This window comes from Bufo gargarizans, chromosome 5 (genome assembly GCF_014858855.1).
Source record: "Bufo gargarizans isolate SCDJY-AF-19 chromosome 5, ASM1485885v1, whole genome shotgun sequence".
Taxonomy (NCBI): Eukaryota; Metazoa; Chordata; class Amphibia; order Anura; family Bufonidae; genus Bufo; species Bufo gargarizans.
This window is the reverse complement of record NC_058084.1, coordinates 27,913,184-27,939,229: the sequence shown is the minus strand read 5'-3', so window position 1 is coordinate 27,939,229 and position 26,046 is coordinate 27,913,184. Positions and strand designations below refer to the sequence as shown.

General features: G+C 48.0%; 1 protein-coding gene across 1 annotated transcript; it reads right to left on the bottom strand.

Annotated features, from left to right (window-relative positions):
* Nucleotides 1-1,915: 1,915 nt before the first annotated feature.
* LOC122937896 (prostate stem cell antigen-like) lies at nucleotides 1,916-21,596 on the bottom strand. Its single transcript, XM_044293074.1, has 3 exons — nucleotides 21,554-21,596; nucleotides 6,555-6,659; nucleotides 1,916-2,238 (listed from the first exon to the last, which is right to left on the bottom strand). The coding sequence occupies exons 2-3, from the start codon at nucleotides 6,628-6,630 to the stop codon at nucleotides 2,000-2,002; spliced, it is 315 nt and encodes a 104-aa protein (XP_044149009.1). The 5' UTR covers nucleotides 6,631-6,659; nucleotides 21,554-21,596; the 3' UTR covers nucleotides 1,916-1,999.
* Nucleotides 21,597-26,046: the final 4,450 nt, after the last annotated feature.

The following is a 26,046-nucleotide window of genomic DNA, read 5'->3' as shown; positions in this document are numbered from 1 at the left end:
AATATTACGAATATTCGAAAAACGAAGTTATAGCAATATAGCGAATATTTGAAAAAAAAAAAATAATCTTCTTTGTCTAATTGTTGTAAGTTTAAAAATTCGCACTAAAAATTAAATTTGCATTACAAAAATTTGCAAACAACACTACTCCTAAAGTCAAATATACTGCAGCCTTCTCATTGGCCCACAAGCTAGAAGCAGGGAGGGATCATGAGTACTGATTAAAAAAAAAAAAATCGAATATTTGAAATTACGAATATATATCACTATATTCGAAATATTCGCGAATTTTCGAAGTACCTATATTCGCAATAAAAATTCAAAATTTGAATATTAGTGATCAACACTAGTAGTCGTTGATTGCTGGACCTGCGGCAACGCAGAGAGAGGAGTCTGAAGAAGAGGAGTCAGAGGAGGAAGAAGGCTTTGAGGAGGTGGAAGACCAACCACAGCAGGCGTCCCAGGGGGCTTGTTGTCACCTTTCGTGGACCCTTGGTGTTGTACGTGGCTGCGTGGAGGAAGAGACCTTTAATTAAGTCAGTGAGGACAAGGAACGGGACATGGCTAGCTTGGTATCCAACCTTGTGCAAATGGTGAGTTTACGGTTGTTTGCGGTGTGTTAAATGGGGAGTTTAGTCTGTCAATGTCTGTGAAGCGGGCGTAACCCTTACACTACCTGATCGATACAACATCATACCTGATGTTTTAAAGCACGTTATTCCAAACAATTTAGGATTGTTAGGTGATTTATGCCCTTTATGGATTAAAACCCGACTCTGCGTCAACTACGTAATTTTCCATGGGAGTTTTGCCATGGATCCCCCTCCGGCATGCCACAGTCCGGGTGTTAGTCCCCTTGAAACAACTTTTCGATCACTACTGTGGCTAGAAAGAGTCCCTGTGGGTTTTAAAATTTGCCTGCCTATTGAAGAAAATTTTATATTCGCGACATCTGTACCTATGGGGCAGACAGGCTGGTCATGTTTTCTATAATTATGGCATTATTGTACTTTATTTGTGTCTGCAGGGTGCTGCCGCATTGTTCTTTTTTCCTGTATGTTTCTAGCCATGGCAGCGCGCACCTGCACATTGGGATGTGCTGACTGACCCCCTTTTTTGTAGTTGTATTGGAGCTGGAGGTGTGGCTGACTCTATTTGGTCTTGCACCCCTGACCGGCCTGTCTGCCCCATAGGCGGATTTTAATTACAGTAAGTATAAAGCTGTAGCTGCTCTCATTACCCATTTGGCACCAGGAGAAGTATAGAGTTGGGCTCAGCTTGCATGTTGGTTCCTGCACCCCTGGATTTAATAGAGGCCGTTATGGCACCAACAATGGTAACAAGCAGAGTGGACCCAGCATGCATGTGGAACCTGCACTCCCTGAATTTAATGGTAAAATTCTGGTAAGCAGCAGAATTGTGAATGCAGCTCTGGATGTGACTGGAGGAATAACGTAACTGAAGATCGGTACAAGGAAGATAAAGCAAATCATCTACAAATGTATTCAGTTCTATGGTGGAAGAACCTGTTCGCTAGGGATTAGTTCTGCATCCCTCCCCCCCTGCACAGCACCACTCCGGGCCACCTGGCAGAGCAGGGAACTGCAGCTGGATGGGGGTCAGTTGCAGTTCCATGCACAGCAGGTGGCCGGGGAGGGCGCTGTGCAGGGAACATCAGACCTCCACTATGATGCCATATCCTAGGCATACAGGATACATATATAAAATGGGAAGTGACCTGGGGAATTGCTATTTAAGCAGTCGGAACAGAGCAATAATGTGAGGTCCCAGTCTTATTAAAGTGACGGATGTATTTATTTTACACGATGTATATTTTGCGCAGGAGACAGCAGTTATTAAGGAGAATCCGCCTCTATACAGTAGAAGGATGGTAGGAGGTACACTGTGCCCCATGCCTCGCCTCCTCCTGTACAGATGAATTCTCATATATTCTGTTAGGAAACATTGTCCCCGGATCTGTTCATCCCCATTGTTACATTTACATGGCAAAAATGGCGCTCAGGAGACCGCTGATGGCGACCAGCAGGAAGGCGCCGCCTGTCAGACCGCTGCTGCCGCTCCAAAGGATTATGCTGTTGACATCTCCGATCGTCTCGTTGTTGCACAGGTCTGACTTGCAGCAGCTTTCTGTGACTGACACTACGGTGAAATTACCGGACGCTGTAATGCAGGCGGCGGAGCAGAACTTGCTGATATACGTCATAACGACGCCATTGACTGCAAGGGACAAATACAACGGGAGATGTAAACAGCGGACAAGAAAAAACTGTATAAAAACTGAACAATACAACATGGAGAGAAGCATAATGTATGTACACAGTCACTCCACCAGCAGAATAGTGAGTGCAGCTCTGGAGTATAATACAGGATGTAACTCAGGATCAGTACAGGATAAGTAATGTATGTACACAGTGACTCCACCAGCAGAATAGTGAGTGCAGCTCTGGAGTATAATACAGGATGTAACTCAGGATCAGTACAGGATAAGTAATGTATGTACACAGTGACTCCACCAGCAGAATAGTGAGTGCAGCTCTGGAGTATAATACAGGATGTAACTCAGGGTCAGTACAGGATAAGTAATGTATGTACACAGTGACTGCACCAGCAGAATAGTGAGTGCAGCTCTGGAGTATAATACAGGATGTAACTCAGGATCAGTACAGGATAAGTAATGTATGTACACAGTGACTCCACCAGCAGAATAGTGAGTGCAGCTCTGGAGTATAATACAGGATGTAACTCAGGGTCAGTACAGGATAAGTAATGTATGTACACAGTCACTACACCAGCAGAATAGTGAGTGCAGCTCTGGAGTATAATACAGGATGTAACTCAGGATCAGTACAGGATAAGTAATGTATGTACACAGTGACTCCACCAGCAGAATAGTGAGTGCAGCTCTGGAGTATAATACAGGATGTAACTCCGGATCAGTACAGGATAAGTAATGTATGTACACAGTGACTCCACTAGCAGAATAGTGAGTGCAGCTCTGGAGTATAATACAGAATGAAACTCAGGATCAGTACAGGATAAGTAATGTATGTACACAGTGACTCCACCAGCAGAATAGTGAGTGCAGCTCTGGAGTATAATACAGGATGTAACTCCGGATCAGTACAGGATAAGTAATGTATGTACACAGTGACTCCACTAGCAGAATAGTGAGTGCAGCTCTGGAGTATAATACAGAATGAAACTCAGGATCAGTACAGGATAAGTAATGTATGTACACAGTGACTGCACCAGCAGAATAGTGAGTGCAGCTCTGGAGTATAATACAGGATGTAACTCAGGATCAGTACAGGATAAGTAATGTATGTACACAGTCACTACACCAGCAGAATAGTGAGTGCAGCTCTGGAGTATAATACAGAATGAAATTCAGGATCAGTACAGGATAAGTAATGTATGTACACAGTGACTGCACCAGCAGAATAGTGAGTGCAGCTCTGGAGTATAATACAGGATGTAACTCAGGATCAGTACAGAATAAGTAATGTATGTACACAGTCACTACACTAGCAGAATAGTGAGTGCAGCTCTGGAGTATAATACAGAATGTAACTCAGGATCAGTACAGGATAAGTAATGTATGTACACAGTGACTGCACCAGCAGAATAGTGAGTGCAGCTCTGGAGTATAATACAGGATGTAACCCAGGATCAGTACAGGATAAGTAATGTATGTACACAGTGACTCCACCAGCAGAATAGTGAGTGCAGCTCTGGAGTATAATACAGGATGTAACTCCGGATCAGTACAGGATAAGTAATGTATGTACACAGTGACTCTACTAGCAGAATAGTGAGTGCAGCTCTGGAGTATAATACAGGATGTAACTCAGGATCAGTACAGGATAAGTAATGTATGTACACAGTGACTGCAGCAGCAGAATAGTGAGTGCAGCTCTGGAGGATAATACAGGATGTAACTCAGGATCAGTACAGGATAAGTAATGTATGTACACAGTGTCTGCACCAGCAGAATAGTGAGTGCAGCTCTGGATTATAATACAGGATGTAACTCCGGATCAGTACAGGATAAGTAATGTATGTACACAGTGACTGCACCAGCAGAATAGTGAGTGCAGCTCTGGAATATAATACAGGATGTAACTCAGGATCAGTACAGGATAAGTAATGGATGTACACAGTGACTCCACCAGCAGAATAGTGAGTGCAGCTCTGGAGTATAATACAGAATGTAACTCAGGATCAGTACAGGATAAGTAATGTATGTACACAGTGACTGCACCAGCAGAATAGTGAGTGCAGCTCTGGAGTATAATACAGGATGTAACTCAGGATCAGTACAGAATAAGTAATGTATGTACACAGTCACTACACCAGCAGAATAGTGAGTGCAGCTCTGGAGTATAATACAGAATGTAACTCAGGATCAGTACAGGATAAGTAATGTATGTACACAGTGACTGCACCAGCAGAATAGTGAGTGCAGCTCTGGAGTATAATACAGGATGTAACTCAGGATCAGTACAGGATAAGTAATGTATGTACACAGTGACTCCACCAGCAGAATAGTGAGTGCAGCTCTGGAGTATAATACAGGATGTAACTCCGGATCAGTACAGGATAAGTAATGTATGTACACAGTGACTGCACCAGCAGAATAGTGAGTGCAGCTCTGGAGGATAATACAGGATGTAACTCAGGATCAGTACAGGATAAGTAATGTATGTACACAGTGACTGCCCCAGCAGAATAGTGAGTGCAGCTCTGGATTATAATACAGGATGTAACTCCGGATCAGTACAGGATAAGTAATGTATGTACACAGTGACTCCACCAGCAGAATAGTGAGTGCAGCTCTGGAGTATAATACAGGATGTAACTCAGGATCAGTACAGAATAAGTAATGGATGTACACAGTGACTCCACCAGCAGAATAGTGAGTGCAGCTCTGGAGTATAATACAGGATGTAACTCAGGATCAGTACAGGATAAGTAATGTATGTACACAGTCACTACACCAGCAGAATAGTGAGTGCAGCTCTGGAGTATAATACAGAATGTAACTCAGGATCAGTACAGGATAAGTAATGTATGTACACAGTGACTGCACCAGCAGAATAGTGAGTGCAGCTCTGGAGTATAATACAGGATGTAACTCCGGATCAGTACAGGATAAGTAATGTATGTACACAGTGACTGCACCAGCAGAATAGTGAGTGCAGCTCTGGAGTATAATACAGGATGTAACTCAGGATCAGTACAGGATAAGTAATGTATGTACACAGTGACTGCACCAGCAGAATAGTGAGTGCAGCTCTGGAGTATAATACAGGATGTAACTCCGGATCAGTACAGGATAAGTAATGTATGTACACAGTGACTCCACCAGCAGAATAGTGAGTGCAGCTCTGGAGTATAATACAGGATGTAACTCAGGATCAGTACAGGATAAGTAATGTATGTACACAGTGACTACACCAGCAGAATAGTGAGTGCAGCTCTGGAGTATAATATAGGATGTAACTCAGGATCAGTACAGGATAAGTAATGTATGTACACAGTGACTGCACCAGGAGAATAGGGAGTGCAGCTCTGGAGTATAATACAGGATGTAACTCAGGATCAGTACAGGATAAGTAATGTATGTACACAGTGACTGCACCAGCAGAATAGTGAGTGCAGCTCTGGAGTATAATACAGGATGTAACTCAGGATCAGTACAGGATAAGTAATGTATGTACACAGTGACTACATCAGCAGAATAGTGAGTGTAGCTCTGGAGTATAATACAGGATGTAACTCAGGATAAGTACATGATTAGTAATGTAATGTATGTACACACTGACTCCACCAGCAGAATAGTGAGTGCAGCTCTGGAGTATAATACAGGATGTAACTCCGGATCAGTACAGGATAAGTAATGTATGTATGCAGTGACTGCACCAGCAGAATAGTGAGTGCAGCTCTGGTGTATAATACAGGATGTAACTCAGGATCAGTACAGGATAAGTAATGTATGTACACAGTGACTCCACCAGCAGAATAGTGAGTGCAGCTCTGGAGTATAATACAGGATGTAACTCAGGATCAGTACAGGATAAGTAATGTATGTACACAGTGACTCCACCAGCAGAATAGTGAGTGCAGCTCTGGAGTATAATACAGGATGTAACTCAGGATCAGTACAGGATAAGTAATGTATGTACACAGTGACTGCACCAGGAGAATAGGGAGTGCAGCTCTGGAGTATAATACAGGATGTAACTCAGGATCAGTACAGGATAAGTAATGTATGTACACAGTGACTGCACCAGCAGAACAGTGAGTGCAGCTCTGGAGTATAATACAGGATGTAACTCAGGATCAGTACAGGATAAGTAATGTATGTACACAGTGACTGCACCAGCAGAATAGTGAGTGCAGCTCTGGAGTATAGTGCATGTTGTGACCCAGTATCCCAGCACATCCAGCCTTCTGTAATAAGTTGGTCATTACTTCTGGCTAGGACCTTTGGAGCAGAAGCTTCTTGTATATCAGGCACTGGCGACACTTACTTTTGTTTGTTCCACAGAATGGCGTTGCTCCGCTGCAGTTGACATCCTGCTTACAGGGGGAGTCACTGAGAGCCATACTGCAGGTGTAGCAGCGAGTGGAGTAGCCTGAAACCACAAGAGCAGCATTTATAGTGAATGCGGACTGACAACCGTGCTCGGCATCTAATGCTATCCTGACACTGTGCTTCACGACAGACCCCGGACTCTTTTTGTTACTCCTCAGTCCTGCAGCCTCAGGATATTACAGGCGGAGACGCACAGGACTGAAGAGGACTCCACAGTGCGAGAGCGAGGAGAGGTAACTAACTGCAGGGTCCAGGAGACCTTGTGTGGATCCAGATCCTCAGATCCATGGTGTCTTTACATTTAGGCCAAGCAGGATGTAGACATGGATGTGAATGGGGATTTGGATCCATACCAAGTCTCATTGACAAGTCCGCACTTAGGGTTGCCATCTGGCCAGTATTTCACTGGCAAGGCGGGTATTTTAGTGCCCTGCCGGTAATTTTTTTCTACTGGCAATATCAATTACCGCTATCTTCCTGTGTGCAAGTCCTGTCCTGTGCACATCCAGTCAGCAGTGAGCGCTCACCGTGGCGCGAGCAAATGGAGGAGTTGAGTGTGTTCTTTTTTTTTTTTGCAGAGGCAGAGAAGGGGGCACTAATGGGGGGTGTTATTCCTACTGGGGCACAATAATGGGGCCTTTTCTCTTACTGGGGGCACTGATGGGGGCATTACTCTTATTGGGGTCACTAATGGGGGCATTACTCTTACTGGGGTCACTAATGGGGGCATTACTCTTACCGGGGGCACTAATGGGGGCATTACTCTTACTGGGGTCACTAATGGGGGCATTATTCTTACTGGAGCACTAATGCAGGCTGTCACTGATAACTATGGGTGCACTAATGGAGGCTGTCACTGATAATTATGGGTGCACTGTGGCTGTCAATGATAATTATGGGGACACTGTGCTTGTCACCCCTACAGTGTCCAGTAAATGACAATCCCACTTGAGGATGAAAATTATAGGGGCAGGGCGGAAGCTGTTCCCCTGGTGGTTTTATGGCTTTCATGATGCTCTCAAGACCAACAGATCTTCCTACTGGGCAGAGAAGAGCAATTACATCAGGTAAAAGCTGGAAGGATAGAACTAGTTCGGTCACTGACTTTACTAAACAAACCGGAGCTCAAAAACATCAAATAACAAGAGGAGAAATCTCCAAAGATACCACGGGACAGAAAGGTCAGACATTAATCCTATTAATGAGAGTGTAGACATAGACAGGCATTCTAACAGTTTGCCCCAATTATTTCAATGACATAAAATCATAAAAAATTTTAGTATGCAGACATCATCCCACCTCCAGTTGGCTCTGTCCATAATCTTCCGAGTGTGTCCTTCATCCTTCTGCAAGCTTTGGATTAGAAAACAAGGAGGAACTAAGAGGGTCATGTTCCCCTCCTGTTCTACCATGAATGGACACGGAGGTGGATACAATTAGTACCAGGCTTCTCTTGTCCCACGATGTGGTAGGTGTCTGGTGGAAGACCACCTCTACTATGTAGATGTGCCACAAGCCCCAGGGGAGCAGAGCAGAGGATGGGAGTGGCCCTTGCTGCATCTGTTAGTCACAGGGATCATTATCACACCGACGCTCCCTAGTGCCAGGGCAGTGACAAGAAGGTGCACTCATTCTTCCCTCGGGGCACAACCTGATGTTGGGGCTCCTGACTGATGGTAGTTGGGGTGCCATTGGTGTTATAAGTGTATGGGGTGCAAGGCGGGAGATGTAGGTGCTGTGGACGGTGAATAGTGCTGGAGTCAGTAACGAGGTCTCCCACTTTAGGTTAATTAACTTTGGGTGCAAAAGGGACAAGGATGCATGGAGGTATCCAAATCATGCTTTCTCAATACCTTAATACCAATAGTAATCAGATTTTTGTAAAAATATATTTTGGAGGAGAACCCCTTCAAGACTTTGTGACATAGCAGCCAAATTGCTCATCTGTCCCAAGGTCTAACATACTCCATATGTATTGAGAACATCTAAAATTTAAGAAAAACAGGGAAACCTCGTAGAAACCTAATGCTGATGTTTTCTGATTGGACTTAAACTCAAGTCTTCTTCACATTCTTAACATAAAGGAAAAAGTCAGGATCATCCATCTACTTCAGATGTCTATTGCTCCATTGTACCCTAAGTCCTTACCTAGCTGGGCCATGCTGAGCAGCAACACAGCGCTAATCAGAAGGGTCTTCATCTTGTACGTCCTTCAATGTAGAGCCAAGTTCCTTGAAGGTTCCTCAAGAATGTTTTATGCTGATTGACGCTTGCAATGCCAGTAATAAGGTTTTGTAGTAACAGGACCGACCTGTTCTACTTTTTTTTCTGTCTTTTTGCATATGTTTGCATCTCTATGACAAGTGGGTGTGACTTCTCTCACCAGCTGCCTCCATTCCGTCATATGATTCCATCCTTTCACCCATATACAGTCCTGACTAGAGTTGAGCGAACACCTGGATGTTCGGGTTCGAGAAGTTCGGCCGAACATCCCGGAAATGTTCGGGTTCGGGATCCGAACCCGATCCAAACTTCGTCCCGAACCCGAACCCCATTGAAGTCAATGGGGACCCGAACTTTTCGGCACTAAAAAGGCTGTAAAACAGCCCAGGAAAGAGCTAGAGGGCTGCAAAAGGCAGCAACATGTAGGTAAATCCCCTGCAAACAAATGTGGATAGGGAAATGAATTAAAATAAAAATTAAATAAATAAAAATTAACCAAAATCAATTGGAGAGAGGTTCCATAGCAGAGAATCTGGCTTCCCGTCACCCACCACTGGAACAGTCCATTCTCAGATATTTAGGCCCCGGCACCCAGGCAGAGGAGAGAGGTCCCGTAACAGAGAATCTGTCTTCATGTCAGCAGAGAATTAGTCTGCATGTCATAGCAGAGAATGAGGCTTCACGTCAGCCACCACTGCAACAGTCCATTGGCATATATTTAGGCCCAGCACACACACAGGCAGAGGAGAGAGGTCCCGTAACAGAGAATCTGGCTTCATGTCAGCAGAGAATCAGTCTGCATGTCATAGCAGAGAATCAGGCTTCACGTCAGCCACCACTGCAACAGTCCATTGTCATAAATTTAGGCCCAGCACCCAGGCAGAGGAGAGAGGTCCCGTAACAGAGAATCTGGCTTCATGTCAGCAGAGAATCAGTCTTCATATCATAGCAGAGAATCAGGCTTCACGTCACCCACCACTGTAAGAGTCAATTTTCATAAATTTAGGCCCAGAACCCAGGCAGAGGAGAAAGGTCCCGTAACAGACAATCTGGCTTCATGTCAGCAGAGAATCAGTCTTCATATCATAGCAGAGAATCAGGCTTCACGTCACCCACCACTGTAAGAGTCAATTTTCATAAATTTAGGCCCAGAACCCAGGCAGAGGAGAAAGGTCCCGTAACAGACAATCTGGCTTCATGTCAGCAGAGAATCAGTCTTCATATCATAGCAGAGAATCAGGCTTCACGTCACCCACCACTGTAAGAGTCAATTTTCATAAATTTAGGCCCAGAACCCAGGCAGAGGAGAAAGGTCCCGTAACAGACAATCTGGCTTCATGTCAGCAGAGAATCAGTCTTCATATCATAGCAGAGAATCAGGCTTCACGTCACCCACCACTGTAAGAGTCAATTTTCATAAATTTAGGCCCAGAACCCAGGCAGAGGAGAAAGGTCCCGTAACAGACAATCTGGCTTCATGTCAGCAGAGAATCAGTCTTCATATCATAGCAGAGAATCAGGCTTCACGTCACCCACCACTGTAAGAGTCAATTTTCATAAATTTAGGCCCAGAACCCAGGCAGAGGAGAAAGGTCCCGTAACAGACAATCTGGCTTCATGTCAGCAGAGAATCAGTCTTCATATCATAGCAGAGAATCAGGCTTCACGTCACCCACCACTGTAAGAGTCAATTTTCATAAATTTAGACCCAGAACCCAGGCAGAGGAGAAAGGTCCCGTAACAGACAATCTGGCTTCATGTCAGCAGAGAATCAGTCTTCATATCATAGCAGAGAATCAGGCTTCACGTCACCCACCACTGTAAGAGTCAATTTTCATAAATTTAGGCCCAGAACCCAGGTAGAGGAGAAAGGTCCCGTAACAGACAATCTGGCTTCATGACAGCAGAGAATCAGTCTGCATGTCATAGCAGAGAATCAGGCTTCACGTCAGCCACCACTGCAACAGTCCATTGTCATAAATTTAGGCCCAGCACCCAGGCAGAGGAGAGAGGTCCCGTAACAGAGGATCTGGCTTCATGTCAGCAGAGAATCAGTCTGCATGTCATAGCAGAGAATGAGGCTTCACGTCAGCCACCACTGCAACAGTCCATTGGCATATATTTAGGCCCAGCACACACACAGGCAGAGGAGAGAGGTCCCGTAACAGACAATCTGGCTTCATGTCAGCAGAGAATTAGTCTGCATGTCATAGCAGAGAATGAGGCTTCACGTCACCCACCACTGCAACAGTCCATTGGCATATATTCAGGCCCAGCACCCAGGCAGAGGAGAGAGGTCCCGTAACAGAGGATCTGGCTTCATGTCAGCAGAGAATCAGTCTGCATGTCATAGCAGAGAATGAGGCTTCACGTCAGCCACCACTGCAACAGTCCATTGTCATAAATTTAGGCCCAGCACCCAGGCAGAGGAGAGAGGTCCCGTAAAAGAGGATCTGGCTTCATGTCAGCAGAGAATCAGTCTGCATGTCATAGCAGAGAATCAGGCTTCACGTCAGCCACCACTGCAACAGTCCATTGTCATAAATTTAGGCCCAGCACCCAGGCAGAGGAGAGAGGTCCCGTAAAAGAGGATCTGGCTTCATGTCAGCAGAGAATCAGTCTGCATGTCATAGCAGAGAATCAGGCTTCACGTCAGCCACCACTGCAACAGTCCATTGTCATAAATTTAGGCCCAGCACCCAGGCAGAGGAGAGAGGTCCCGTAACAGAGGATCTGGCTTCATGTCAGCAGAGAATCAGTCTGCATGTCATAGCAGAGAATCAGGCTTCACGTCAGCCACCACTGCAACAGTCCATTGTCATAAATTTAGGCCCAGCACCCAGGCAGAGGAGAGAGGTCCCGTAACAGACAATCTGGCTTCATGTCAGCAGAGAATTAGTCTGCATGTCATAGCAGAGAATCAGGCTTCATGTCAGCCACCACTGCAACAGTCCATTGGCATATATTTAGGCCTAGCACACAGGCAGAGGAGAGGTTCATTCAACTTTGGGTAGCATCGCAATATAATGGTAAAATTAAAATAAAAATAGGATTGAATGAGGAAGTGCCCTGGAGTCCAATAATATATGGTTATGGGGAGGTAGTTAATGTCTAATCTGGACAAGGGACGGACAGGTCCTGTGGGATCCATGCCTGGTTCATTTTTATGAACGTCAGCTTGTCCACATTGGCTGTAGACAGGCGGCTGCGTTTGTCTGTAATGACGCCCCCTGCCGTGCTGAATACACGTTCAGACAAAACGCTGGCTGCCGGGCAGGCCAGCACCTCCAAGGCATAAAAGGCTAGCTCTGGCCACGTGGACAATTTAGAGACCCAGAAGTTGAATGGGGCCGAACCATCAGTCAGTACGTGGAGGGGTGTGCACACGTACTGTTCCACCATGTTAGTGAAATGTTGCCTCCTGCTAACACGTTGCGTATCAGGTGGTGGTGCAGTTAGCTGTGGCGTGTTGACAAAAGTTTTCCACATCTCTGCCATGCTAACCCTGCCCTCAGAGGAGCTGGCCGTGACACAGCTGCCTTGGCGACCTCTTGCTCCTCCTCTGCCTTGGCCTTGGGCTTCCACTTGTTCCCCTGTGACATTTGGGAATGCTCTCAGTAGCGCGTCTACCAACGTGCGCTTGTACTCGCGCATCTTCCTATCACGCTCCAGTGCAGGAAGTAAGGTGGGCACATTGTCTTTGTAGCGTGGATCCAGCAGGGTGGCAACCCAGTAGTCCGCACAGGTTAAAATGTGGGCAACTCTGCTGTCGTTGCGCAGGCACTGCAGCATGTAGTCGCTCATGTGTGCCAGGCTGCCCAGGGGTAAGGACAAGCTGTCCTCTGTGGGAGGCGTATCGTCATCGTCCTGCCTTTCCCCCCAGCCACGCACCAGTGATGGACCCGAGCTGCGTTGGGTGCCACCCCGCTGTGACCATGCTTCATCCTCATCCTCCTCCACCTCCTCCTCATCCTCGTCCTCCTCGTCCTCCAGTAGTGGGCCCTGGCTGGCCACATTTGTACCTGGCCTCTGCTGTTGCAAAAAACCTCCCTCTGAGTCACTTCGAAGAGACTGGCCTGAAAGTGCTAAAAATGACCCCTCTTCCTCATCCTCCTCCTCCTCCTCCTGGGCCACCTCCTGTTCCATCATCGCCCTAAGTGTTTTCTCAAGGAGACATAGAAGTGGTATTGTAACGCTAATAACGGTGTCATCGCCACTGGCCATGTTGGTGGAGTACTCGAAACAGCGCAACAGGGCACACAGGTCTCGCATGGAGGCCCAGTCATTGGTGGTGAAGTGGTGCTGTTCTGTAGTGCGACTGACCCGTGCGTGCTGCAGCTGAAACTCCACTATGGCCTGCTGCTGCTCGCACAGTCTGTCCAGCATGTGCAAGGTGGAGTTCCACCTGGTGGGCACGTCGCATATGAGGCGGTGAGCGGGAAGGCCGAAGTTACGCTGTAGCGCAGACAGGCGAGCAGCGGCAGGATGTGAACGCCGGAAGCGCGAACAGACGGCCCGCACTTTATGCAGCAGCTCTGACATGTCGGGGTAGTTGTGAATGAACTTCTGCACCACCAAATTCAGCACATGCGCCAAGCAAGGGATGTGCGTCAAATTGGCTAGTCCCAGAGCTGCAACGAGATTTCGCCCATTATCACACACCACCAGGCCGGGCTTGAGACTCACCGGCAGCAACCACTCGTCGGTCTGTTGTTCAATACCCCGCCACAACTCCTGTGCGGTGTGGGGCCTGTCCCCCAAACATATGAGTTTCAGAATGGCCTGCTGACGTTTACCCCGGGCTGTGCTGAAGTTGGTGGTGAAGGTGTGTGGCTGACTGGATGAGCAGGTGGAAGAAGAGGAGGAGGAAGCCGAGAAGGAGGAGGTGGCAACAGGAGGCAAAGAATGTTGCCCTGCGATCCTTGGCGGCGGCAGGACGTGCGCCAAACAGCTCTCCGCCTGGGGCCCAGCTGCCACTACATTTACCCAGTGTGCAGTTAGGGAGATATAGCGTCCCTGGCCGTGCTTACTGGTCCACGTATCTGTGGTTAGGTGGACCTTGCTACAGATGGCGTTGCGCAGTGCACACTTGATTTTATCGGATACTTGGTTGTGCAGGGAAGGCACGGCTCTCTTGGAGAAGTAGTGCCGGCTGGGAACAACATACTGTGGGACAGCAAGCGACATGAGCTGTTTGAAGCTGTCTGTGTCCACCAGCCTAAATGACAGCATTTCATAGGCCAGTAGTTTAGAAATGCTGGCATTCAGGGCCAGGGATCGAGGGTGGCTAGGTGGGAATTTACGCTTTCTATCAAATGTTTGTGAGATGGAGAGCTGAACGCTGGCGTGTGACATGGTTGAGACGCTTGGTGACGGAGGTGGTGGTGGTGGTGTTGGTGGTACATCCCCTGTTTGCTGGGCGGCAGGTGCCAACGTTCCTCCAGAGGCGGAGGAAGAGGCCGAGGCGGCAGCAGCAGAATAGGCCGAGGCGGCAGCAGCAGAAGAGGTAGCAGGGGGAGCCTGAGTGACTTCCTTGGTTTTAAGGTGTTTACTCCACTGCAGTTCATGCTTTGCATGCAGGTGCCTGGTCATGCAGGTTGTGCTCAGGTTCAGAACGTTAATGCCTCGCTTCAGGCTCTGATGGCACAGCGTGCAAACCACTCGGGTCTTGTCGTCAGCACATTGTTTGAAGAAGTGCCATGCCAGGGAACTCCTTGAAGCTGCCTTTGGGGTGCTCGGTCCCAGATGGCGGCGGTCAGTAGCAGGCGGAGTCTCTTGGCGGCGGGTGTTCTGCTTTTGCCCACTGCTCCCTCTTTTGCTACGCTGTTGGCTCGGTCTCACCACTGCCTCTTCCTCCGAACTGTGAAAGTCAGTGGCACGACCTTCATTCCATGTGGGGTCTAGGACCTCATCGTCCCCTGCATCGTCTTCCACCCAGTCTTGATCCCTGACCTCCTGTTCAGTCTGCACACTGCAGAAAGACGCAGCAGTTGGCACCTGTGTTTCGTCATCATCAGAGACATGCTGAGGTGGTATTCCCATGTCCTCATCATCAGGAAACATAAGTGGTTGTGCGTCAGTGCATTCTATGTCTTTCACCGCTGGGGAAGGGCTAGGTGGATGCCCTTGGGAAACCCTGCCAGCGGAGTCTTCAAACAGCATAAGAGACTGCTGCATAACTTGAGGCTGAGACAGTTTCCCTGGTATGCATGGGGGTGATGTGACAGACTGATGGGGTTGGTTTTCAGGCGCCATCTGTGCGCTTTCTGCAGAAGACTGGGTGGGAGATAATGTGAACGTGCTGGATCCACTGTCGGCCACCCAATTGACTAATGCCTGTACCTGCTCAGGCCTTACCATCCTTAGAACGGCATTGGGCCCCACCATATATCGCTGTAAATTCTGGCGGCTACTGGGACCTGAGGTAGTTGGTACACTAGGACGTGTGGATGTGGCAGAACGGCCACGTCCTCTCCCAGCACCAGAGGGTCCACTAACACCACCACGACCATGTCCACGTCCGCGTCCCTTACTAGATGTTTTTCTCATTGTTATGGTTCACCACAACAACAAATATATTATTTGGCCCAATGTATTGTATTCAAATTCAGCGGGATATAAATTTGAGGCCTAGTATTTAGGCGCTGGGTCACCGGTATGGATTTAGTGACAGAATTAGACTTGGAAATGCACAGAAGCGTGTGTGTGAAGTTATTCTGAATGACCCTATGTGCACCTTCAATATTATATACCCTTTTAGGGATAGATTTCAAATAGCTCTGATATAGCAGAAACCACTAAATTATGAAATTGCTAAATTGGGAATTGTACTTCAACCCAGAACAAAAAATGTGCTTTGACGGACACTAAATATCTTGCCCAGCAACAACAGTACAGCGGTAACGAGAGATTTAGAGGGATTTAAATTTGAGGCCTAGTATTTAGGCGCTGGGTGACAGGTATGGGTTTAGTGACAGAATTAGACTTGGAAATACACAGTAGCGGGTGTGTGTGAAGTTATTCTGAATGACCCAATGTGCACCTTCAATATTATATACCCTTTTTGGGATAGATTTCAAATAGCTCTGATATAGCAGGAACCACTAAATTATGAAATTGCTAAATTGGGAATTGTATTTCAACCCAGAACAAGAAATGTGCTTGAACGGACACTAAATAACTCGCCCAGCTACAGCACTAGGGACAGATTTAGCTGGATATAAATTTGAGGCCTAGTATTTAGGCGCTGGGTGACCGGTATGGATTTAGTGACAGAATTAGACTGGGATATGGCCAAAAAATAAACAGACTATTGCTGGTTAAATGCACTTGGTGTGACAGCTTCACCCTGATGTAGGCTTTAGCCAAAAAACAACCACACCATTGAGGGTTAAATGCACTTGGTCGCAGCTTGTGCTGGCGCACCACAAGACACAAAATGGCCGCCGATCACCCCAGAAAAATGAGACTGACAAACGGTCTGTGCAGCCTAAAAACAGTGAGCAATTGAGGATCAGCAGCTCAATGATCCACAGCTGCAGATCGATCAGTTAATCAAGTCCTTTGGAGGAGTTAATCTGCCTAATCTCGCCCTACTGTCGCAGCCGCAACCTCTCCCTACGCTAATCAGAGCAGAGTGACGGGCGGCGCTATGTGACTCCAGCTTAAATAGAGGCTGGGTCACATGGTGCTCTGGCCAATCACAGCCATGCCAATAGTAGGCATTGCTGTGATGGCCTCTTGGGGCAAGTAGTATGACGCTTGTTGATTGGCTGCTTTGCAGCCTTTCAAAAAGCGCCAAGAAAGCGTCACAAAAGCGCCAAGAAAGCGACGAACACCGAACCCGAACCCGGACTTTTACGAAAATGTCCGGGTTCGGGTCCGTGTCACGGACACCCCAAAATTCGGTACGAACCCGAACTATACAGTTCGAGTTCGCTCATCCCTAGTCCTGACCAAAAGTTTAAGACCACTTTTAAAATGGCTAAAATTCATATTTAGCATGGCTGGATCTTAACAAGGTTCCAAGTAGAGCTTCAACATGCAACAAGAAGAAATGGGAGGGAGACAAAACATTTTTTGAGCATTCAATTTAATGAAAACAACGAATAAACTGAAACAGGCTGTTTTTCAGCTGATCAAAAGTTTAGGACCACACCTCCCCAAAAAACGAAACCCCTTCAAAACAGAAATCCAACTTCCAAACATAAACTCAGTAATGAGTAGCTCCGCCGTTATTGTTTATCACTTCAAAAATTCATTTCGGCATGCTTTGTGCAAGCGTTTCCATGAGGTGAGTGGTAACATTTCTCCAACTGGTGAAGACGGCCGCACGAAGGCCATCTACTGTCTGGAACTGTTGTCCATTTTTGTAAACTTTCCTTGCCATCCATCCCCAAAGGTTCTCAATTGAATTTTGCTCAGGGGAACACGCAGGATGGGCCAAAAGAGTGATGTTATTCTCCTGGAAGAAGTCCCTTGTCCTGCGGGCATTGTGTACTGTAGCGTTGTCCTGTTGAAAAACCCAGTCGTTACCACACAGACGAGGGCCCTCAGTCATGAGGAATGCTCTCTGCAACATCTGGACATAGCCAGCGGCCGTTTGACGCCCCTGCACTTCCAGAAGCTCCATTGTTCCACTGAAGGAAAAAGCACCCCAGACCATTATGGCGCATCCTCCACTGTGGCGCGTAGAAAACATCTCAGGTGGGATCTGCTTGTCATGCCAGTAATGTTGGAAACCATCAGGACCATCAAGGTTACATTTTTTCTCAGCAGAGAATAAAACTTTCTTCCACCTTTGAATGTCCCATGTTTGGTGCTCTCTTGCAATGTCCAAACGAGCAGTTCTGTGGCGTTCAAGGAGATGAGGTCTTTGAAGACGTTTTTTGTTTTTGAAGCCCTTTGGTTATGGGGCTGCAGTCAGCACCAGTAAGGGCCTTAATTTGGGTCGAGGATCGTCCAGTGTCTTGACGGACAGCCAATTGGATCCTCCGGCTCAGGGCTGATGAAATTTTTGGGGGACTTCCACTTGACTTTTTTGTTCCATAACCCTCAGGATCATTTAAGAAATTCCAAATTACTGTCTTACTGTGTCCCACCTCAGCAGCGATGGCGCGCTGTGAGAGACCCTGCTTATGCAGCTCAACAACCCGACCATGTTCAAAAAGGGAGAGTTTTTTTTGCCTTTTCCATCACAATGAATCCACATCTCTGCACAGATTTGGCCTTTTAAAGGGAGTCTGTCACCAACCTGACAGGTTTTAAACCGATCACATAGTTCAGTGGGACACAAAGACATGACACAGATGTTACCTTTGTTTTGTTTTTCAGATCATTCAAATCACCCAAAAAGTTGTTTTTAAGATTTGCTAATGAGTCGTTGCAAGTGCCCAGGGGGGGAGAGTTTGCTGAAAGTGCCTAAGTTCCCCCGCCTCACTCGCGCCTAACTCCGCCCCTCAGTAAGCTCAGGCCAGCCCTGTGACATCATATTTCCCTATAGACCATTTGAGCATCGCAGAGGCACAGAGATATGCAGTGCGCATGCGCCGATTTTACGCCAGTAACTGGCGCATGCGCACTGCATATCTCTGTGTCTCTTCCCACTGTGGGCAGAACACTGCGCATGCCCGGGCCCGGCAGCAATGCGCGAATGGCCTATAGGGATATATGATGCAACGGCTCATTAGCATATCACAAAAACGACTTTCTGGGCGATTTGGATGATCTGAAAAATGAAACAAAGGTAACATCTGTGTCATGTCTTTGTGTCCCACTGAACTATGTGATCGGTTTAAAACCGGTCAGGTTGGTGACAGACTCCCTTTAAAGGCATGTGGTCCTAAACTTTTGATCAGCTGAAAAACAGCCTGTTTCAGTTTAATCGTTATTTTCAATTAACTGAATGCTCAAAAAATGTTCTGTCTCCCTCCCATTTCTTCTTGTTGCATGTTGAAGCTCTAGTTGGAATCTTGTTAAGATCCAACAATGTAAAATAAGATTTTTTGCCATTTTTCAAGTGGTCTTATACAGTCCTGATCAAAAGTTTATCTTCTGTAATGTAGGCTTTGGGTAAAGTTGAAAGTTTTTGACAGCTCCATATATTATCTGTATGAGACGCAGTGGCCACTATGGCCACTTTTACAGTTCCCCAAGATTTTCAGCAGTAGCAAATATCTAATCATGGAGGCATATGGAAGAGAGAGAAACAGCAGTATAAAGCGTTTCCTGTCAATCGCCGGCGCACTGGAGTCTGGCCGCAATAGAAGTCACAGTAGTAGGCTGCTACTAGCAATGGCGTTGCAAGGGGGGTGCGGCAGGTGCTGGCCGCACCGGGTGACATGTCTGATGGGGTGAACCCGATCTGGACCCAACACGCATGCCTGCGCAGCCAGCCCCTCCCCTTTAAACTTACACTGTCCCAGCTCCCTGGTGGCGGCGGCCCCGGCACTGCACTATCCCCCTGAGCGCGTACAGCGGCATGACGTAGTGCGCGCACTATGACCTGATGCTGCTGTCACGGCTGAGGATGGGGAAAACCCTCAGCCGTGCGATGCCAGAAGATGTTATGCGCTGCTTGGCCAGGACGACAGTATTAGGGAGCAGGTCACCTCCTATCACGTCCCTAAGCTGACCCTGACTCCTAATCATATGAGTCAACCCTGAAGGTGGGAGGACTCATTCACCGGATGCCTTGGGGTCCCTGCTAGCCCTCAGGATTGCCCTGGAACAAGGAGCAGGATAAGACAACCTGTTCTTCCTAGGCACGGAGGAACAGGAGTCTCACTAGCCAAGCTGCAAAGGGAAGAGGACATAAACGGCCTATGGATATGGCAGGAGGATGAAAAGCACTTCCACACCTACCTGCCACAGACACACAGACTGGATCCCGTGCAATACAGCAAGTGTCCACACCCAAACACCAGTGGACACAGCACACACACAAACACACAGGAACCCAGATCCATAGGTGCATAACATAACAAGGAAAACATCAAGTGGACATCACACAAACTAAACTTAAGAATCACAATAGTTTATGACCACAAGGGTGGCCCCCACTGGCAGATGGAATAACCAGGAGGGTGTCTCCAGCAAAGCATGGCTGAAGAACCCCTCAGCTACTGATATCCAAAGAGGCTTTATAGCCCAAAGTGGCCACACAGACACACAAGGAGAGGAATTAACCCTTCCAAGACTAACCAGGGAAGTGAAACCACTTAAAGGGGAAGTGTCCAAAAGCACCACACACTGCAGCTGTTACCGCAGGCAACGACATGGGTGGCAACCATGTCCTGGGAGTCAGCTAGAAGGCCGAGACACTGCCACCACATGTACATAAAACCAAACGTTGACACGGACAGCCACAGTGAAGGGAAATGTCACAGTGCACACCTAACATAAGACCTCGTGCACACCAGACATACAAAGTGCATACAGACACACACAAGCCAAGTGCAACCGCATGCACTTACAGCAAGCTGCCTAGCAACAGCTCAGGCTGCTATGCTGCAACAGTACAACATAACTTGTTGCCCGCGGCAACCACAAGTGAGGCAGCAGACTAGCGGCCCTCACCTGTGGTTGAACACCTGCATACAAACCGCAGACAACAGCATGCGGTTCAAGAGTCACGACCATGACCATGGCCGTGACACTCCCACCCCTCAAAGCCCCCCCCACCAAAAAAAACTAGTGAGGGACTCACACAAGGGGATAGGAGAAAGGGACATCCACCCCCAGAAAATGGTTCCCACAAAGTCGCTGCCAGCATGCATCCTCTCCCAGCACACACTAAGCCAGTCCAACGAGGCCTGCAGCCAGCCACCCCGACACAGGGGAGAGAACCACTGAGACGTGGACGAGGGGACTCTCCACTCACGTCCCCACTCCAGTCGCTGCCAGCAGACACTCCTAACCAGCACGCAGCCGGACCACTAACGGAATGCTGCCAGCAGACGACCAGAGATAGGAACATGGAGAGGGACAAGGGATCACCAACACAGAAACGGAAGGTAAGGTGGCGGGGAATAAGCCACCAACCGCGCCGTTAACGGTGATCCCCCAAGACGCTCTCCCTCCGGAGAATGCGCATGCAGGCCACAAGCAGATGGCACTGCATGCTGCACCCTCTTTCAAAGGTGTGCCACCGCACACCAAAAAACACACGTGCAATAAAAATCGGGACGCCAAAAAGCGAACACGGTGAAGGAATGGCGGGGAAAAGCCAGATCACCGCGCCGTCAGCTGCGAAACCCCCACAACTCTCTCCCTCCGGAGAACCCGCATGCACCCCATCCGCAGATGGCGGTACATGCTTCACCCTCTTTCGAGGGAAGCCATGTGAGTAGCCTTTGTGGTCATACTGTCATGGCTGAGGATGGGGAAAACCCTCAGCCGTGTGATGCCAGAAGATGGCATGCGCTGCTTGGCCAGGACGACAGTATTAGGGAGCAGGTCACCTCCTATCACGTCCCTAAGCTGACCCTGACTCATAATCATATGAGTCAACCCTGAAGGTGGGAGGACTCATACACCGTATGCCTTGGGGTCCCTGCTAGCCCTCAGGATTGCCCTGGAACAAGGAGCAGGGTAAGACGACCTGTTCTTCCTAGGCACGGAAGAACAGGAGTCTCACTAGCCAAGCTGCAAAGGGAAGAGGACATAAACGGCCTATGGATATGGCAGGATGAAAAGCACTTCCACACCTACCTGCCACAGACACACAGACTGGATCCCGTGCAATACAGCAAGTGTCCACACCCAAACACCAGTGGACACAGCACACACACAAACACACAGGAACCCAGATCCTTAGGTGCATAACATAACAAGGAAAACATCAAGTGGACATCACACAAACTAAACTTAAGAATCACAATAGTTTATGACCACAAGGGTGGCCCCCACTGGCAGATGGAATAACCAGGAGGGTGTCTCCAGCAAAGCATGGCTGAAGAACCCCTCAGCTACTGATATCCAAAGAGGCTTTATAGCCCAAAGTGGCCACACAGACACACAAGGAGAGGAATTAACCCTTCCAAGACTAACCAGGGAAGTGAAACCACTTAAAGGGGAAGTGTCCAAAAGCACAACACACTGCAGCTGTTACCGCAGGCAACGACATGGGTGGAAACCATGTCCTGGGAGTCAGCTAGAAGGCCGAGACACTGCTACCACATGTACATAAAACCAAACGTTGCCACGGACAGCCACAGTGAAGGGAAATGTCACAGTGCACACCTAACATAAGACCTCGTGCACACCAGACATACAAAGTGCATACAGACACACACAAGCCAGGTGCAACCGCATGCACTTACAGCAAGCTGCCTAGCAACAGCTCAGGCTGCTATGCTGCAACAGTACAAGATAACTTGTTGCCCGCGGCAACCACAAGTGAGGCAGCAGACTAGCGGCCCTCACCTGTGGTTGAACACCTACATACAAACCGCAGACAACAGCATGTGGTTCAAGAGTCACGACCATGACCATGGCCGTGACAGCTGCACGCTGTCAGGTGACAGTGCAGCGCCGGTGGGAAGACGGGAGTGCGAGGAAGAGGAGCCGCAGCGTTCTAGGTAAGTATTGTAGTATGTAGTTAGTTCTGCCTGCCGCGATGATTTAAGTTTTGATGGGGGGCATTGGGGGCTGAGTGGGGGGGGTCTTTGGCTGATCTGAGGTCTGAAGGGGGCTGAGTGGGGGTCTTTGGGCTGATCAGAGGTCTGATGGGGGGTCTGTGGGCTGATCTGAGGTCTGATGGGGGCTCTGAGTGGGGGTCTTTAGGCTGATCTGAGGTCTGATGGGGGGTCTGCAGGCTGATCTGAGGTCTGATGGGGGGTCTGCAGGCTGATCTGAGGTCTGATGGAAGCTGAATGGGCTGATTGGGGGTCTGAGTGGGCTCATCTGAGGTCAGATGGGGGTCTGTGGGCTGATCTAAGATCTGATGGGGGGTCTGTGGGCTGATCTGAGGGCTGATGGGAGCTGAGTGGGCTGATTGGGGGTCAGAGTGGGCTGATCTGAGGTCTGAAGGGGGCTGAGTGGGGGTCTTTGGGCTGATCAGAGGTCTGATGGGGGGTCTGTGGGCTGATCTGAGGTCAATGGGCAAAGTCAAGGGGGCGACAAAATTAGCTTTTGCCTAGAATGGCAAAAATCCTTGCACCAGCCCTGATGGCACTGTGCCTATTATACTGGGAGACCACCTCACTTCAGTGAATCTCAAATACATTTTTTGTTATGTGACTTTCTTGTACTGTTCCGCATGGCGTATAAAGATGTCACCAGCCCTGGGTGTATAGTGTTACTATCCCACCTTATCCAAGTCCAATAGAGCCATCATCTGTCATTGTATCATGTCTCAGTCTACACAGCAAAGCTGACAATCGATAAATGATGTGAAACATGATCAGACCAGAACCTTCATCCATATTTATGAAATATAAGATCACCAGGACTTCTCTTCTGCAAGAAACAGAATTGATCACCACGGACCCAAATATACCGTAGATCTCCAGTCATGTGGCACATACACATCCACGCTGATGGCATCCAAATACAAACATATTCATTTGCAGCGTAGAAGACCAAAGGATCTACCGAACTATGGGAGTGGAGGTCACTGGTCTCCTGAGGGGACACAGCATCACGACAAAGTACATGGCAGCCAATGTTTGGGGGTCCTGGCACGGATTTGGCATTTGGGTCTCACAATAGAGAGATGGTCTACAGACCCCTGGCGACACTGAGGTCATCTCCAGCTGTAAATCTCCAGCAGCCATGTGGACAGGTTGTGTTGTATAGCAGGATTAGCAGTAGCGGAGAAAGCCGGACATGTTTCAGATGATTCGGTTACTGTATTTGGTATGCACCTGCTGAACACCCGGCCGCAGTCTAACTCTTTGCCCACCAGTATGGCTCAATGAGCGCCATGCATCACATTTTTTCTTATTAATAAAAGTTTGGACAACAAGCAGACATTTTTGGAAAATGGATTATTTCCCAGTTGAAGAGATGTCTAATAGGGATGAGCGAACCCTGTATAGTTCGGGTTCGTACCGAATTTTGGTGTGTCCGTGACACGGACCCGAACCGGAACATTTTCGTAAAAGTCCGGGTTCGGGTTCGGTGTTCGTTGCTTTCTTGGCCAATCAACAAGCGTCATACTACTTGCCCCAACAGGCCGTCACAGCCATGCCTACTATTGGCATGGCTGTGATTGGCCAGAGCACCATGTGACCCAGCCTCTATTTAAGCTGGAGTCACGTAGCGCCGCCCGTCACTCTGCTCTGATCAGTGTAGGGAGAGGTTGCAGCTGCGACGTTAGGGCGAGATTAGGCAGTGATTAACTCCTCCAAAGGACTTCATCCAGTGATCGATCTGCAGCTGTGGATGATTGAGCTGCTACTATTTAATTGCTCACTGTTTTTAGGCTGCCCAGAGCGTTTTTCAGTCACTTTTTTCTGGGGTGATCGGCGGCCATTATGTGTCTTGTGGTGCGCCAGCACAAGCTGCCACCAAGTGCATTTAACCATCAATAGTGTGGTTATTTTTTTTGCTATATCCTACATCAGGGGCTTGGCTGTGCTTGCTATTTTATTGAGGGGTGAAATACAATTGCCAAAATAGCAGTACCCTAAATCTGGTGTTTCAGCTGTGGCCAGCCAATTGTAATACTGTCTGCTGTCTGGCAAAGGATATATTTTTGTTCTGGGTTGAAATACAATTCCCAACTTAGCAAGTCCCTAAATCAGTGGTTTCTGCTGTATCAGGCCAAGTTTAAATCTATTCATTAAAAGGGTATATCAGATTGAAGGTGCTGATAGGGTCATCCTCAATAACTTCACACACACGCTACTGTGCATTTCCAAGTTTAATTCTGTCTGCAAACGTATACCTGTCACCCAGCGCCTAAATAATCGGCCTAAAATGTATATTCAGCTAAATCTGTCGTTACTGCTGTGGCTGGTCAAGTTATTTTGTGTCCGTCAAAGCACAGTTTTTGTTCTGGGTTCAAATACAATTCCCAATTTAGCAATTTACTAATTTAGTGGTTCCTGCTGTATCAGAGCTACTTTAAATCTATCCCTAAAAGGGTATATAAGAGTCACGGTGCTGATAGGGTCATCCTCAATAACTTCACACACACGCTACTGTGCATTTCCAAGTCTAATTCTGTCTGTAAGCGTATACCTGTCACCCAGCGCCTAAATACTAGGCCTACAATTTATATCCAGCTAAATCTGTGGTTACTGCTGTGCCTGTATTAGTGTAATACGGTACCTAAATAGATGCCAGATAGTGTTAGGTGTCTGTAAAAAAAGGCCTGAATTTGTATTCAATACATTGGGCCAAATAATTTTTTTCTTATTGTGGTGAACGGTAACAATGAGGAAAACATCTAGTAAGGGACGCGGACGTGGACATGGCCGTGGTGGTGTTAGTGGACCCTCTGGTGCTGGGAGAGGACGTGGCCGTTCTGCCACATCCACACGTCCTAGTGTACCAACTACCTCAGGTCCCAGTAGCCGCCAGAATTTACAGCGATATTTGGTGGGGCCCAATGCCGTTCTAAGGATGGTAAGGCCTGAGCAGGTACAGGCATTAGTCAATTGGGTGGCCGACAGTGGATCCAGCACGTTCACATTATCTCCCACCCAGTCTTCTGCAGAAAGCGCACAGGTGGCTCCTGAAACCCATGCCCATCAGTCTGTCACATCACCCCCATGCATACCAGGGAAACTGTCTCAGCCTCAAGTTATGCAGCAGTCTCTTATGCTGTTTGAAGACTCCGCTGGCAGGGTTTCCCAAGGGCATCCACCTAGCCCTTCCCCAGCGGTGAAAGACATAGAATGCACTGACGCACAACCACTTATGTTTCCTGATGATGAGGACATGGGAATACCACCTCAGCACGTCTCTGATGATGACGAAACACAGGTGCCAACTGCTGCGTCTTTCTGCAGTGTGCAGACTGAACAGGAGGTCAGGGATCAAGACTGGGTGGAAGACGATGCAGGGGACGATGAGGTCCTAGACCCCACATGGAATGAAGGTCGTGCCACTGACTTTCACAGTTCGGAGGAAGAGGCAGTGGTGAGACCGAGCCAACAGCGTAGCAAAAGAGGGAGCAGTGGGCAAAAGCAGAACACCCGCCGCCAAGAGACTCCGCCTGCTACTGACCGCCGCCATCTGGGACCGAGCACCCC